The 16306-nt window shown below is 38.2% G+C and overlaps 1 protein-coding gene across 4 annotated transcripts in view; it reads right to left on the bottom strand.

Moving 5' to 3' along the window:
• The window catches only part of pard3bb (par-3 family cell polarity regulator beta b), a 164741-nt gene extending 153179 nt beyond the window's left edge, over nucleotides 1-11562 (bottom strand). For all 4 annotated transcript variants that reach the window (XM_024286436.2, XM_036209561.1, XM_024286437.2 and 1 more), the window contains exons 1-2: nucleotides 10578-11562; nucleotides 564-665 (exon numbers count right to left, since the gene is read on the bottom strand). In XM_024286436.2, coding sequence (XP_024142204.1) covers nucleotides 564-665; nucleotides 10578-10700 — 225 coding nt within the window. In that variant the 5' untranslated portion in view covers nucleotides 10701-11562. The remainder of the gene's footprint in view (nucleotides 1-563; nucleotides 666-10577) is intronic.
• Nucleotides 11563-16306: the final 4744 nt, after the last annotated feature.

The raw sequence follows: 16306 nt of genomic DNA, 5'->3' as shown, positions 1-16306 counted from the left end.
ATTTTGCTGAAAACACAATATTTTATTCAACAGAATGGCTTCCAGGTGACTGTGCAACCACACACATACTCACGTGCACACACAATGAAGAGCACAAGACTTCTAAAATGCACTTATTCTCACAGCGTTATTGAATGCACAGTAAAACGTCAACACAGAGAGAATGTCTTCTTGGTGAATTTAGTGATTCATTTATTTACATTCTTTAGTTTTCTTCACAAACTTTAGATGAATTCATTATAGGAGATAAAACAGTTTTAGTAAACTCTCATTGAGCAAAAACAGACCAGAAACTCAGTAAAAAACAACTACAGTTTGATTCAGATTTACACAGGTTTCCATTGATTCAAGATTTAATCAAAATCAATATCAGATCAATTCTCAGGTTCCTATGAAGAAACACACCAGTATAGTTATGAAAGCATTTATGCCTAAGTATTGATCTTTAGGAAACACTATTAAAAGATCTTTAAAAATTCTCTTCGGGTGAATATCAGGTCTGGATTCTGAAAGTTGATTTAAATCTGTTAGAAGAACCGTGAAGAGAGAGAGGAGGTTCTTACCTTGTCCCGGTCATCCACCAGATCACTAAGAATATCATCAGGGTCCAGGATCCCTCCATCACAGTATTCAACATGGTGGGTCCGGACCAGAACATCTCCTTCCTGGGAGGAGAGAAGACGAGCGTTACTGGTCCTGCTGAGGGGAATATCCGCCGTTACAGCGACAGGGATCAGAAACCAGGAGTAAAAAAAGAGAAAATGTGCTAAAACATAGACCTTTTAATGGTGACGTATGTCAGTGTGTACCGTGACTTCGGGTTTACGGGTGTAGAGCGGGCAAAGTAGAGAGCTGAACACTGTTTTACAAAAAAATAATAATAATAAAGGGTAACCTTACTGTACAACTGGACAATATTTATTTTAGAAATGTCCTAAGATAGTGTTTTTTTATTTTCCTCTATTAAATGCTTGGTAAGGGTTCACACTATAGTGATTCTCCTTTCAGTACGTTTTTCAGTACGTAAAAACTCGTTCAGGACATTACAGGTTGTATTTTTGATATTCATAAACTTCATAGTTTTTCAAATATGGAGAAAAATATGCTGATTAGGAAATGAATGAGAAAGTCTTCAAATTTCAACATTTTATTTAGATTAGCAACAAGGCTTTACATATATTTTTGATAGTTTTTTCATCTTTTATAGTAATTTTATAGCATTTTTTAAAAAAAATCTGTGTTTAGCTTTTAACGTTTTAGCTAATGTTGTCAACTGAGGTTTTCATAGGTTTATTTATAGTTTGGCTTCTATTTTAGCAACAGGCTAACGTTTTTGACTAATTTAGTTTACTGAGGAATTTTAGGCTATTTTGGAATTTAGCCAGTATTTAAGCAATATGCTAGCTTCTTTGGCTAATTTGGCCTCTACTGAGGTTTTTTATACCAATTTAGAGATCAGCTAATATTTTAGCAACATGCTAACGTTTTTGGCTATTTTTTATGTACTGGGTTTTATAGGCTAATTTAGAATTTAGTTTCTATTTTAGCAACATGCGAACATTCTTGTCTAATTTAGTTTACTTAAGAATTTTAGGCTACTGCAGAGTTTGGCTAGTATTTAAGCAATGTGCTATTTTTTTTTTTTTTTTTGGCTAATTTGGAGTTTAACTAATATTTTAGCAACTAACTAATGCTTTTGACTATTTTACTTTACTGAGGAATTTTAGGCTATTTCAGAGTTTAGCTAGTATTTAAGCAACGAGCTAGCTTTTTTTTTTTGGCTAAATTGGAATCTACTAAGGTCTACTATTTAAGCAACAACCTAAATATATTTGCAAAATTGTCATGCATTAGGGATTTTCAAGCAAATTTACTACAAATTTTTTCAGAAATTCAGGTCAACTTCAGCACTCTTTCATAGTTCTTTAACGAAATGTAAAGTCTTTTAGCAAATTTGAATTTTGCAAATAACTTTTGCATTTTCAGGATATCACTTCAGAAATTGAAATAAATTGTATCACCGTTTTCAACAAAAAGCTTCAGCATCTTCGGCGACTACTTTCAGCAAAAAGCCTTCACACTATGGCAGGTAAACTAGCTAGTTAATTTCAGAGATTAAAAAACAAAAGCATTTTTTTTAATAACTTTAGTTTGAACGGCTGCTTTAAATAAAGCTAAAGGTCTAAAGGAAGTGACTTGTGTATTAAACTAAAGAGACTTTTAGAGTTACAAATAAAGGAAAAAGGGTGTTTAATCAAACAGGTTTCATTTCAGAAAAGAGTAGCTGGTTAGCCTTTGAGATTAAAAGAGAAAAAACTAATATGAGCTCTGCACACCCAGAGGAACAGCTAACCAATTTAGTCCAGACCTAAAATAATCAGTCAGAAGCTGAGAGCCGTTTCTTCTCCATGTTGTCCCTCTTTCATCAGCTCTTCTCCTGTTGGATGCCCTTCTCCTCCTCATCTCTCCTTTGTTTCTTCCCTCCACACATCACACACATCCCTCCCGCCGCCCCACACAGATTACACCCCCCCATCCCGTTTCACCGCCATGTTAGGTCTGTGATTAATGACAGCGGCTCTGTACCGGACAGCTGACTACACAGAGCTGCTGTTCAACAACATATTGAGACAACAACACACCAACGTACACGCCGACACGAACGCCTCAGAGAGGTGGGAGTCAGGACATTCCTGAGGGGGGGGCGCTGGATTAAATCATCCTTCCAGGGTCAGGCGCCTGGTGGGGACCGGCTCCGTGTCCCTGGATGGGGCTCTAAACGCTGATCTATGCAGAGCACGTCCAGGATGTTCATCGTTTAGTTCCCCTCCAGCAAACGCATTAACCCTCAGTGACTTTCAGGCAAACGGAGAGACCTCAACCTGCTGGAGACGCGCTCCTCCAGCAGAGACGGAACGGCCAACCAGGAGCTGGTTCTGCTCTGCTGACACCAGAGGAGCATTATGGTCTGTTCTGTGGAGGCGGTTTGATCTAGACTCCAGTCAATCCTGCTGCCCTTTGCACAGAGCAGGCAGACATGTATTTATCCTGAGTTAAACATAACCCAGCTGTAGTATTCAAAGGCCCCAAAGGAAAGTCTTTAACAGACTTGTCATTAATCACTATTACACAATGACAAACATTTCCTCCAACAGACAGTAGATTCTATTGATATCACTTTATTTTGGCGGTTTTTACTTCCTTCAGTCAAATGTTTTAGGACACGTTTCTTCTGAACCAATTAAAAACATTTGAAAGACAAATGCGACAAATGTCAGAGGTCACTGTGTCACCTCAGTCACGTGCTCTTTCTTTGCCTGCATTTAAGACATTTTTAGACTGTTTATTTTACTATCGTATCAGCTGTTCTTAAGGTAAATAAGCAAACATGTTCACTTATTGAAATATTTGGTGTTCCTGAGCGCTCAGTTCCATTAACAGTGCACAAAAAGAGATAATAACGTTCACATCTCTGTTAGCAAGATGTTGGTTGTTACTACATTGAAAATCTTCTAAACACCCATCTATTTCATAATGGTTATATGCTAAAAAGATGGGGTTTTTTTGAGAAAATTAAATACACACTATAAGGATGCACGCAAACATTTTACAATACATTAAATGTTTTAATGGCTACTTGAGCTTTTACCCAAAAGAGTTTGTGCCTGTTGCCTATTGATCAATGTCAATATTATTTTCTCTCTTTACATTCATGCTGAGATGAGGTTTGTGGTTTGTTCCATGTACCTTATCTGATGTTTTATTTTCTTCTATTAGAGTATTTTGAATATTGTATAGACAAATACGGTAAAATGGATCTCTCAGTTGGATCATTTATTCATATGAAAATAAAACATTCATAAGAAAAAGTTGATGGTTTTTCTCAATGTTTTTGTGTTGACCTATTAAATATCACCAGAATGACCATTCAGGAAACAAAAACAACTCATATGTGACTTGAACAAACATGAAATTAAGTTTGAAGAGACAGTTTAAAATAGAAATTCTTAAGGTCACTGATTAACAGGAGCTTAAAACCTCCAAATGGTCAAACCTGAACGAGGCACGCGGGTGACCCTCATAAAATATCAAGGTTGAAGATATTTCGTAGATGTATCAGTGACCCTGTAACAGAAAATGTTCATGTTTATCTACGGGTGTGCTGCGGGGGACAGGTTGTAGTGAACACTTCTACAACATGTGAGGGTAAATAAAGGAGAAGTAGGTGAGACGCAGGCGTGTCGGAAGGATTTTTTATTTTTTTTAACTCCCCAAATCCAGCAGAGTGCACAGGAAGCCCATCAGTGCTGTTCACGTGATACGTGCATAATAAATCGGATCGTAGTTTGTCCTACGGGCACATAGGTATCACATGCACACCACACGTGCAGCATTTGCACGTGGTCAGGAACGCGCTCTCGTGTGACTAACGACTACTGTGGTTTACGGACATCGTACGACAGCATCACCTGTATGATATAAGTGCATTTAACTTCCATTAGCCATATAAATACTTCACACGACAATGGTACGTTCCATTTACCGGACGGATTATACGACTGTCTCCACGAACTCGGACGACCCAAACATGCACTTGTACGGGTCGAACTACAGTAAAAGTACTTTTAAACCTGCGATCACACTGCAATCATCTTCACAACCAACAGCTGGAACGAAGTTCTACCATAAACATGCAGCAGAATAGATGGAACATTCACAATTACCTCTTATTTATTTATTTTAAATAAAGTTCAACAGGGATGAACTAATGACAGCATTTGACACCAACCTGAGAAGCGATGCCTCAGGGCTGCACATTTCCAGGCCGCGCATCAGAACACAGCTCTGGGTTTTGTCACTTCAGGGAAAACCTCGTTCAGTCAATCTAAAACCAATTCAGCTTATTAACTAAACGCAGAGCAGCTTTTACTGAAGCTGAAAATAGATTCAGCTGTTGTGTCATGAAGTCAAACCTCCAAACTTTTACCACAGATGGTTGACTTTACATGGACTTGACTGAAGTTATGCATGATTACAGAAAAATGTCATTGAGCTTTCTTTCATTCATTTATTTTTTTGATCTCGTGATCAAATGATATTTCCTCAGTCCTCTCCATTAATCTGATTTTAAACATGTTTGGTAAATGTTCCCAATCATTACACTCCAAACTCCATGTTTCCTGTTTGTTTACTTGTCTTTATCAATATGATTTTTGTTCTAATTCTAAAAAACAAAATGTTTACCACCATATTATGGGTAAACCTCAAACTGAAACTGAGTCTGATGTCTAAAATGTAATAAATATCCAATAAATATGTTAAGTGCAAAGTCAAATTGACTTAAGGTTTAACTATTGTTGAATTTCTATTTACTTTGTTAGTTTAACAAAACTTAAGTAAATAATTGATGTTTTGAGTGAATGAAAAATACTTTTAGTATTGACAGTCACAGTCTATCAAGTAAACTTAAAGAAGAGAGTAAACATTTGTTTTAAAAGTTAACCAGCAGGAAGACAAACTATAAAAAGCAGCTCAAAGACGGTTGATGCTCTGCTGTTCTGATCAGGACTTTAGAGGAGCACCGCCGACTGGAAGAACCTTCACCTGGTCGACTTCCACAAGACTGAGAGTCTTCAAGGGAAGAGTTTGTGGTTAGTTCTGGTCAGTCACTTCTCATTAGTCTGTGGCCTCTTTGGATTCGAAGCAAAATAATAATCCAACATTTGTTTCCGAGGTATCTTCATTAAACAACAGCTCCCTGATGACACGAGTTCCTCAGCTCAGTTTTCTGTCCGTCTGAGGTCATCTGATGACCTCTGCTGAATGAGAATGAGGTCATTTGTTGGTTTCTTCATTAGAAAGAATATTTGTTTCTGTTTAGTGATAGTTAAAGGTCAAAGGTCAGTGAATTATGTCTCAGAAGAGACAAATGAAGAAGTTCCTGGCGTTTGTGGAGCTCTTCTGTTTTCTTTCAGGAATGATCTTCTGTCTCAGAACCAAAGCGACTTTTCTGAGTACTGAAATAAAAGCAAACACACGAAAGTTTTTCTCTGAAATGTTGGTTTTCGACATGTATGATATCTGATAGAGTATCTGGTGAAGAAACTAGTGTAGAGAAGCAAAGCGGGAAAACCCAACATGCAAATAAAAGTGGGCGGAGTCAGACAGGAAGATCAGCTCAGTGCAGCTGACAGAAGGCTCCTCCCACATCTCCCTAACGTTACCTGTTCCATGTGATAAAGCAGAAACGGTTGGTTCATCCGTTTCATGACTGGATTTACCTAAACGTGTTTGCATGGTTTCAAATGTCCTCCCTGGTCCGAGTCCGTCCCTCTGGACCCCCGTCTTCAATAAAGCTGCCCCCAAAGGGAGTGTTTGCACAGCAGCTGGGAGTCCTTCACAGAGACACAGCAACACCCGTCTGTCCGTCACGGCTAATTAAGAAGCTAATAACTTCCTGGTGACTCCCCCTCAAAGCCCGCCTCCACTGTTTTCGCTCCTCTGAACATCTTGGTCCTCTGAACCCTTCTCCACGACGGTGAACTCTGCTTTTCCTTCAGAATCAAACCCTCCTCCTCATCACTGCAGTCATCTTCATCATCTCTATTAGGACTCATGACGAGATGAAAACAGGGTTTTTGGACCGACTCGTCCACCTCTCCCCAATCTGCTTTGGGTTATTACAGCTCCTAACGTTACATAGCTGACACGGGTTATGAAAACAATAACGCCCCACAAAACCAAGACGCCACCACTCTGAGGTTCTGACCTTCTGACCTCATTTAACAAACTCTTCTTTGTGTCAGCCGCTACCTAACAGAGGATAGTTTCTCAAACGCCACAATTTGAAAAATTTGACAAATTATAAGAAATACAAAAAAAGTCAATTTTAAAAACTGGATTTGTTCAGATTTCAAACGTAAATGTTTGCTTGATTTCAGCTCCATTGTAAACAAAGTTGAGAAAAGGGAAGAAAAAAAATCAGTTATTAGATGCATCAACATTCATCCAAAAGTCCTTTTGGGAATTTTCATTAATTGAGAATCAAAAAATGAACACGATTTAACTAGGACTGTCAATGAATCAAAAGAAATATTCAGATTGATCATATTTTTGGATCGTGATTAATCAATGACAACATGCAGCTTTTGAACAAAAACAGGCCAGAAAGAAAAATGTTCCTTTTTCTAGTCTGAAATTTGTAAAATAGTTGACGACTAATTTAATAGTTGATTAGTCGTTACTTTATAATATATAGAGTTGGAGGTAGAAAGATTGAAAGTTAAAATGGCATTCTGCTTTTTGGATTATTTTGGTAATTATTAAGGTTTTTTAGGCTATTTTGGAGCACTAGCATCTTCAGAGGTCAAATTCAGCTCACAGCATTCACACTAGCATTATCACAGGTAATGCTATATATCAAGTTTTTAGTTAGTTTAAAGCTAATGATGGTCCAGATGTGTTTTACATCCAGTTTGCGTACGACCAAATTGGTTGAAAAAATAATTAGTGATTAGTCGACTGTTAAAATAATCGTTTGTGTCAGCACCATCTGCCAGAAGTGGATATATCTAACAAACCAAAATTAAATCAGAGCTATTTTGTATATTTTTAAGCATAAGGGGTACCCAAAATACTTAAATTTCTTCAGAAATTGAAAATCTGCCAAGTAATCCTTGAATATAAATTTTGGTCGTGGATAGAATAAAGTTCAAGTTCACTTTTCTTCACTTAACTACTTATTTTTTTATTTAAGTTACTATTTAAAATGAAAAACGTTTTTTTTAAATGAGAGATCCACTTAAACTTTCTTTTTTATGCGTTTCCTTCAGTCTTTTTATTGTAATCATTAACGGGGCCTCCCGTAGACTTTTTACCGTAAATATTAACATTTTTGATGTGAGAAGATATCATCTCTTTATCTGTATGTATCTTAATTCTCTGTTGTGCTGTTTCTGTATTGATGTTGCGTACTCAGGTCGTCGTTGTAAATGAGAAGTTGTTCTAAATCGACCAACCTGTATAAATAAAGGTTAAAAAAATGCTGCAGTAAAAAGGCCACATGTGGCTCCGGAGCCTCAGGTTGCAGACCCCTAATCTAGTGTTTTATGGCCAAAAGAAAAGATTTTTAAAAACTGCACAGGTTTAGGCTGCATCGATGATGGTTTCATAATTAAAATCAAATAACTCACAAAAATAATATTTTACATTTTAATTTGAAAAATATCAGTTTTCTAACTGCAAGTGCAAAAAAAAGTATATTAAAATGTAACAGAGAATGTCTATAAGTGGCTTAGAAACTGACAGCAGAGACAGAAAATGAAGCCTTCAGTTCGATAAAGTGTGTGTTGACGTGCACTGGGCGTGACGTGCACTGGGCTGTCAGTGGAGCTGAAAAAGAAAAGGAAGAAAAACTACAGAGGAACAGGAAGAAGATGAGCTTTAGACAAACGATGCATCTCACTGACTGGAAATAAACACAGAACTAAAAGATTAATGTTAAAGTAAGGAAGTAGATCATCGGATCTGCTGAGACACAAACACTTTGTGTTCTCTCACTGAGAACACAAAGATCTAGTTTTGTTCCTCTTCAGTAAATCAGGAAAACAATATCTTTAAAAAATGTGTTTTCTGCTGATAAAGTTGATTTTCTTTAATAATGAAGTTATTGCTCTAAAGTTAAACTAATCATCCACTCATGTATCTGTTTTTATGAGCCATAAAAACTTTAGAACCAGCAGAAACAGGTCCAACTAAATGCCAACTTCTGTTTTCAGAGTGAAGTTGCCACAAAGGCTTCTTGTTTCTCCTGACCGTAAACAGAAAACCTCAGTCGATACCGGTTGATGGTTAACATTTCGATCTCTGTTTCACCTGTACTTTCACAACAGAAAACGCTGTGAGGCCAACCTCGTATCTTCTGTGTGGAACTGAACACTACCGAGCAACAAGGGGAAGTAGAGGAAGGAGAAGATGGCACAAAGAGGAAGCAAACATCTCAGGGACAGGCTCAGGAGTGAGGAAGCTGAAGTGGAGAGGACAGATAAGGCGATAAGTAAGAGCTGTTTGGACTGAGAGGATCATCTGTGGAGAAGCAGATTCAGACAGTAAAAAGAGAAGAAAACAGTGAAGCTGATATCTCCCACATCTCCCCTTAAATCCATACTGAGGCGATCATCCATACATGCTGTGCCTTTGGAATAATGGCTCCAATATGAAGGCAGTCACTGAAATGATTTGCTGCTGTGATGGAGGTCATGAGGTTCTGGGCCTCGGAGCAGCGCCGGGAATCAACAGCAGTCATAAAACAATCACAAGACCCGCTCATTTACATTTTACACTCACAACTCAATTGGAAATGTCTGCAGAATGCATATCAGAAACACTCCGTTAGGTCTTCAGTGTAGAGACGCGAACCTTCTCACTTCGTTTGATTTACCAGAACTTTAAAGGTTCTTCTAAAAATGTAAATAAAAGCACTTAAGCTTAGACTTTAAACTTTTGTGGGAAAAAAACTAATTTTATTTCATTAAGGAGACCATCTTCACACATTACTGCAGAAGATCTCAGAGGTCATAAGGCAAAGATCAGCAATCTTTAACAGCAAAAGAGCCATTTGGGTTCATGATCTAAACCTACAAGGAGCTGCATAACTAACTTTAGCTATTAGGAAATTTGGATTTGCATTCATGACCTTCTTTTTTTAAAATAATAAATATGAATTTTGCTTATTTAATGTCATGAACAAAAACAAAAGTTTAAAAGAACCTAGCATCTCTCAAAATATGATTTTTTGTTTATTTTTATGTTTGACAGAAGCTCAAATAACGTATTTTCAAAATAAAAGCTGCTCTGTGCCAAACAGGATCATCTCAGGTAGTAACTAACGTTGTGCAGCATAAGATAATATGTGCTTTTAACTCATAAAAGATCAAACTTTTTACCAAAGTTTTGCTTTGCATAGAAAATCTGTTCATTCTGGAGGTAGAGTTGACCAGACAAGACGTCTTCAGGTCAACAGGATGTAAAAACAGACATAGTTTATCATCTATGCGAACCTCAGACATCAGTTTATAAATTAAACTAATCTATATTAAATAAATGCTGATTAAGTAATCCTTTTATTTATTTATTTTTTGTACTTTTCCCCCTCTTTTTCCTCAGCAGTCTTACACTGCTGGGTTTTGTTATTTTAGTTTGGGGTTGGTAGTCTTAGTTTGTGGGCTTTGTTTGTTTGTTTTCTTTAGGTAGTTTTGGTTAGGAGCTGCTGACTCTGACGGTCGACATGCTGGATCAGCATCTCCATGACTTATGTTCTGTTTGGCTGAGGATCCACCATGGAGAGATAGAAGATCCACATGTGGATCTGGAGCTGCAGGTTGCAGACTCCTGCATTACGTCTTCAATCAGCTCTGACTAATTTATCTAAACTTTGAAGGTTCTTCTAAAAACGTAAAATAAAAGCACTTTAGATTTTAAACTTTTCTGTGGAAAAACTACTGTAATTTCATTGAGGAGACCATCTTCACTGATTACTGCAGCAGGTAGAGACCTCAGGTCACGCAGGTGATGGTTACCTGTTCCAGCAGCTTCCGGTACCTCTGCGTGGCTTGTTGGATCAGGTCCCTCACGGTCCATCCCTCCTTACAAGGAACCACCACACCCGTCTGTCCGAAGGTCACCGTCACCTTCATCTTCATCCAAAACGCAGGCCGGCGGGACAGAGGAGAGGCTCCGGAGTCATAACAGGTGCTCCGGGCAGAGGGAGGCAGGAGAGGAGGAGGTCCAGCAGGAGAACGTCCTCACAGCTTCAGGCTCCGCAGGCTCCCATGCTGCTCCTCCGGGAACATGTGCGGGTCCTCGGTGTGCGGGAGATCCTCCGAACCTTCACTGCGGCCTTCTTGAGAAACTTTCTGGAGTTAGCCGCCTGGCTCCAAACAGCTAGCTTGATTCTGCTGACCCGGCCCGGTTATGAGCGAAACCAACTATTAAACTATTTAAAAACTTTTTCCGGACAAACTAGAATCTGGTTTGATTTTTTTAAACTAAACTACAGAACTGAGACTAGTCGGTTCGTAAACAAACTTCTGATGCTACCGTAGCGAGATGCTAGCTCCCGTTAGCTTTAGCTGGAGTTTGGAGGGAGGATGCGGCTGGCCAACATCGAACCGAAACTTTTTCTCCTCAAAGATGCGCGTTTTCCGCGCGGACCTGAGCGTCGGTTCCTCCCCCGGGAGACGCAGCGGTGACGGGGCAGAACTTCTCTACCACCAGCAGGACGCCGGACCCGATCCGGACCGGACCGCGGGGCTCTTCACTTTTGTTGGGAAAGTTCTGGGATTCCTCCACAGCGGTCCTGAGCAGTTCCTGACCAGCTCCTCCGATGCCTGCCGCTGTCACTTTCTTAAAGGGACAGTACCGCCGTTACCGAGCGAGCGCGCGCTCCCACGCCACACAGACGAACTCACGTGAGCGTGTGTGCAGAAATTAAAGGGAAACTTCAGATTCCTGTAATCTGTCACTCAGGATTAACGCGGAGTGTCTGTAGTTAGGGGAAGGAGGGAGAAGAGAATGCGCCAAGTAGTGAAGCTGCTCTGATTGGCTGAAAGTCTTCTGGTGGGCGTGATTGACAGGCCCGTTCACAAATCAAAGGCCTCTGTCCATCCAGTTCAATGTGTCCAAATTCCTTCACTATTCACTGTATAGTCCCCTTAGTACATCTTCATTTGCACATTTATTTTAATAAAAAAATGGTGTACAGTAACACATATCCCGGTTCCTTTAAGAAAACATATGTTTCTACATAAATGTTGTGCTATTGATATTGTTTTTATATTCTAACTTAAAATCTCGTCCATATAAAGCTCTTGATATTAGAATTGCAGATTCGGACGGCTCTACAAAATGACAAACACCCGATTTAGAGTGACTGGTGAAGGAGACACCGGTAGAGTTACTGAAAGTTAATTCTGTGAAAGAATATCTTCTTGATGGAAAATGGAGCAAGAATTTCGGATACAAGGAAGAAGAAACGACCTAATCTTAATCTGATTGAGAAAATGGAGCAGTGATGTCATCAGGAGGTACAGTTTCCTGCAGGTTGAAGAGGTGGAAACACCTACAAGTTAACAAACAGGTCAGTTTTTTCTGTCTGAGAACTGATTTCATAAAACAAACTCACAGCTATAAAGTTAATGGAGAGAAAACTTGTGGAATCAAGAACAAACAAGGAAAATAATCATATTGACTCTGTTTGAAACTAAAGCTGCTCTCTGAAATATATGATGACAATAGAATTTGTATGCATGTTTAAAAATAAAATGATCTATCAAAATAAATCATTAAACGGTTTAATGTACAATTTACTTTTAAAATAATAAATACAATTTTAGGAAAAAAATGATTCAAATTATTCAATAAGGATTCAAAGAAGTGAAAATATTAAGATTTATTCAAACGCTTTTGCAGCTGCAGAACAAACAGTTTCACACGAGGACTTCATGAAGACCTGAATAAAGAGAAAATTCATCTTAAACTTGTATTCCTGATTATTTATCTATTCAATTTAATGGGAATCAGAAGATCGTATTTGTGATGTAGAAGATACGATGGGCGGGGCCACAAGCTTCCTGCACAATGGAAGTAACAGAAATTACTCAGGCTGAGTGGATAAAATCAATCTGAATTGATCTAAGCTTAATAGATAGATAATTGATCAATGAGAGTGGAGATTGATGCTAAAGTCCACTAGCTTGATGCTAACGTATAGTGGGATTTCCCATTTGACGGCTAATGCTAACGCTTGGTCGACATAAACATACATTGCTGGCTAAATGAACATCTTTATGTTCTCATGAATTTTCCAAACACTTTTAAGGAAATTACTTTAAAGTTGTGGTCTGAAACGTAGTTTATTCCTCATTCTTTCTTCTTCTTCTGGAATACAGTGTAATGCTATAGCGCGATCGCCACCTAGTGGCCAAACTGAAACAACCTCCAAAGAGGCAGAACAATTATTGGAGCTTCTCTGTTTGAGAATCCATGTAACACTGTAGGATATCTCATTATTTCACTAATACATTTTACAGTATGTGAACGTTATCAGATTAAACTCAAAACTGAATTGAATCTAATTAATTATGAAGACTGAAAAATCTGAATCATTGGAGAATAAGAAATTATTGGAGATACCCAACGGCAGAAATGACCAAGTCTCAGAGGTCACAGATACAACTAAAGTCTTTGTTTCTTTGATTCAGTCAAACTATGACACAATTAAATACTTACACAAATGAAAATGACTAATAAAATAAGACAAATGAACTCTGAAAGTCCTTCAGCCCAAAGATCTTCAGTTCTGTACTTTTTGAGTTTAGGAAAACAAACCTTTTGAAGTTGTCCAAACAGAATAAAAACTGGCCTTTTTTCTACTGTAATGATAGAATCCTAAGTGAAGCAACAGAATTCCCGCGTGTTTCTAATATTAGCTTATGTTAATATCAGCCTTCTGGTTTAAATATGCATCACAGTTACCTTGGAAGATGAAAACAACCAGAGCGGGAAGCTAAAGCGTTATAACAAACTTTAAGTGAAAAAGTGCTCCACTTCCTAATTGTTGATAAAATATTTGATTTTAAAGCAATCCTCAGACATGTTTCAGCAGCTGGCACTATTAGAAAATCCAAATGCTGAATCTTTATTCACCAAACGTGTGACTTTTGAATGTTTGTCTCATCTTCAAAGAGGAAATCCCTCCTTTTGAGGAGGAGTTTGACTCTGTAATTAGCAGCTGAAGTGTTTGCTTGTGGATGGTCTAATTCATCTGGGCTAGGATTAGTTTCTGGGTCACTGAATTCCATTGCTATTAATGAACCTCGTGGGACAGGGAGCATTGTGAACGCAGGCGTTTTCCCGCTTTCTCCTTCCGTCATGCCGGTTCAGAACTTTCAGTTCAAATGTAAAATCTGATGTGAAGTGAGGAGGTTGATGGGGAAATGTTTAATTCAGCACACTCTCAGAAGGATTTCTTTGCATTATTTACATATTTAGATGTAGAATGAATAAGAACTAAACATTGTTCTGAAGAACTTTTCTGTCACATGACGGATAATCACGATTGCTGATGATACTCACTGGTGCTTTAGTGTCAAAGACAGCTGTGCTGATGTCACACTTTCATTAACCAACAATCACAACTGTAGTTGAACAGAAATAAGTTATTTAAAAATGTTTGGTCAGATTTAGTTTGTGTGTGTGTTTGCGGCTCAGTTCTCCCTTGAAAAAGAGATCTAATCTCAATGGGATTTTCTAGTAAAATAAAGGTTCAATAAAAATAGTTTAAAAACATCTCTGAGTTAAAAGACATCATTAACACTAAAAGTGACTTTAGGGAGTTTACATGTTCTAAAACTCCCAAACGTTTTCTAAGTTTCAGAAAATGGATAAAAAGGTGAATTGCTCCAACCATTGATTGAATGAGAGAACTGGACTGAGTGACCCCGCCCCCTCATGTTCCAAACAGGAAGTATCTTCTGGCTCCAAGAAACCAAAATCCCATAGACTTCTATAGAGAAATAAACAGCTAATATTTAGTTATTCTATTGGTCAGATGAACCGTTCTGACTCTGATACATTTCTAACATCTTCTGATAATCCTCTTTTTTATCACAATATTTTTCTAAAGTTGAAGTTATTCAAGTTATAAACTGACCAATTAGATTCCTCAATAAAAGTGGGTGGAGCCTGCTGGCCCCTAAATCCAACATTCAAAGTATGAGGTACCCAGTGCAGCTGTCATTAAGAAACTTTGACCAATACACTAAGAAAATCTTGAACATTTGTTATTTTCTCAGACTCTTCAAAGATTGGATTTTCTCCGCAGCTTCATGTCCTGAGGCTTTGTCAGCCTCATCCATCTGGTTGTTCATTCTGCTCTTCCCCCCGCCAGGTGAAACCTCGACCGCCGCAGTGATCTGTGTCAGGCCTCGCCCATCCTGAACAGTTAGGAGTCCCGGTGACCATGTTGGGAGGTGAATGCTCTCCTGCTGTGAGGCCGTGGGCGTCCACGTCCTGACTGACAGATCCATGTCGTCGAGCACGTTCTGCTCGGACGTGAGGTCAGATAAGAAAAAGGTCCAATGGGGCCAAGACCACGAGATGTGGTGAAACACATCTGTACAGAGTACAGAATGTGCTGGATGGGAAACCAGTGGAGGTAAATGGGAGGTAATCATTAAAAACAAGAAGAGCTGTGATCAAAACTCATGGAGCCAAAGTTTTTCTCGATTCTTTTAAATAATGTCAGTAGAAACGACTGGAGCGGAATCTGTGTGTTCTCAAAATGATGGGTTACAGTTATGTCTCTACAGATGGAGTTAAGGTTTAGGGTTTTATGGTTATGGTTTGTTTTCAGTATGAAATGAACTAAATTTACAGAAAGTGGAGTTCATGGTTGCATTCATTTTTACAGCAAACATTTCACATTCAGAAGCTGGAAACCAGTCCCCAACCATCACACTACTACCACCTTGTTTGATGATTTAAGCATCTCTTCCTGATGGTTAAATCATGAACTTACCGTAAGTGAGACCTGCTTCTCTAATATTTTGCTTCTTTTATGAATTTTATCAATAAATGAAGGAAAATGACCGTTTTATCATTTTTTTTTACCACATTTTTTAATAATAGTCGTCATTCTCAATTCACAAACATTATTTAACCTCATTATTCTTTAATTCTTTAATTCTTTAACCTCTTCACAGAAGGACAAAGACAAACTTCTGCTTCACACGGATGGACAATGTAGCCGCACACTGTAAAATGACCGTACCGTTCTGTCGTTGTCCATCCTACCTTTATTGACAAAAAGTTTGAAGACAGAACTTCTTTAACTCATAAACTTCTTCGACTCATAAAATGGGCATGAAATAACAGAGTTGCGCCCTCTGGTGGTCAAACCAATGCAAATCATCAAGATTCCAGGTGTTACAAAAACTGCTGCATACACAATTCATTCAAAAGTTGGGAATACCATTTTTTAATGAGGTGATGATACATTTCTATTTAAAGATTGTTTTAATTGTTATTTACTTTGTCTGAGAACTTTGATTGAACAGATTTCGTGTCTCTGTGTGTCTAGCACATAGACTTAATATATAAGAATATAAGCACAGCGGTCGGCTAACTTTAATAGTTAAAGAGCCATTTGGGCTCCTTTTCTACGGATCAAAACCTAGAAGGAGCCGCATAGTCTTACTTTAGACTTTAAGAAATTTGGATTTTCATTTATTATTTCATGTTTTTTTTC

The sequence above is a fragment of the Oryzias melastigma genome, linkage group LG21 (genome assembly GCF_002922805.2).
Source record: "Oryzias melastigma strain HK-1 linkage group LG21, ASM292280v2, whole genome shotgun sequence".
Lineage (NCBI taxonomy): Eukaryota > Metazoa > Chordata > Actinopteri > Beloniformes > Adrianichthyidae > Oryzias > Oryzias melastigma.
The sequence above is the reverse complement of the archived record's forward strand: the minus strand, read 5'-3'. Positions and strand labels throughout refer to the sequence as shown.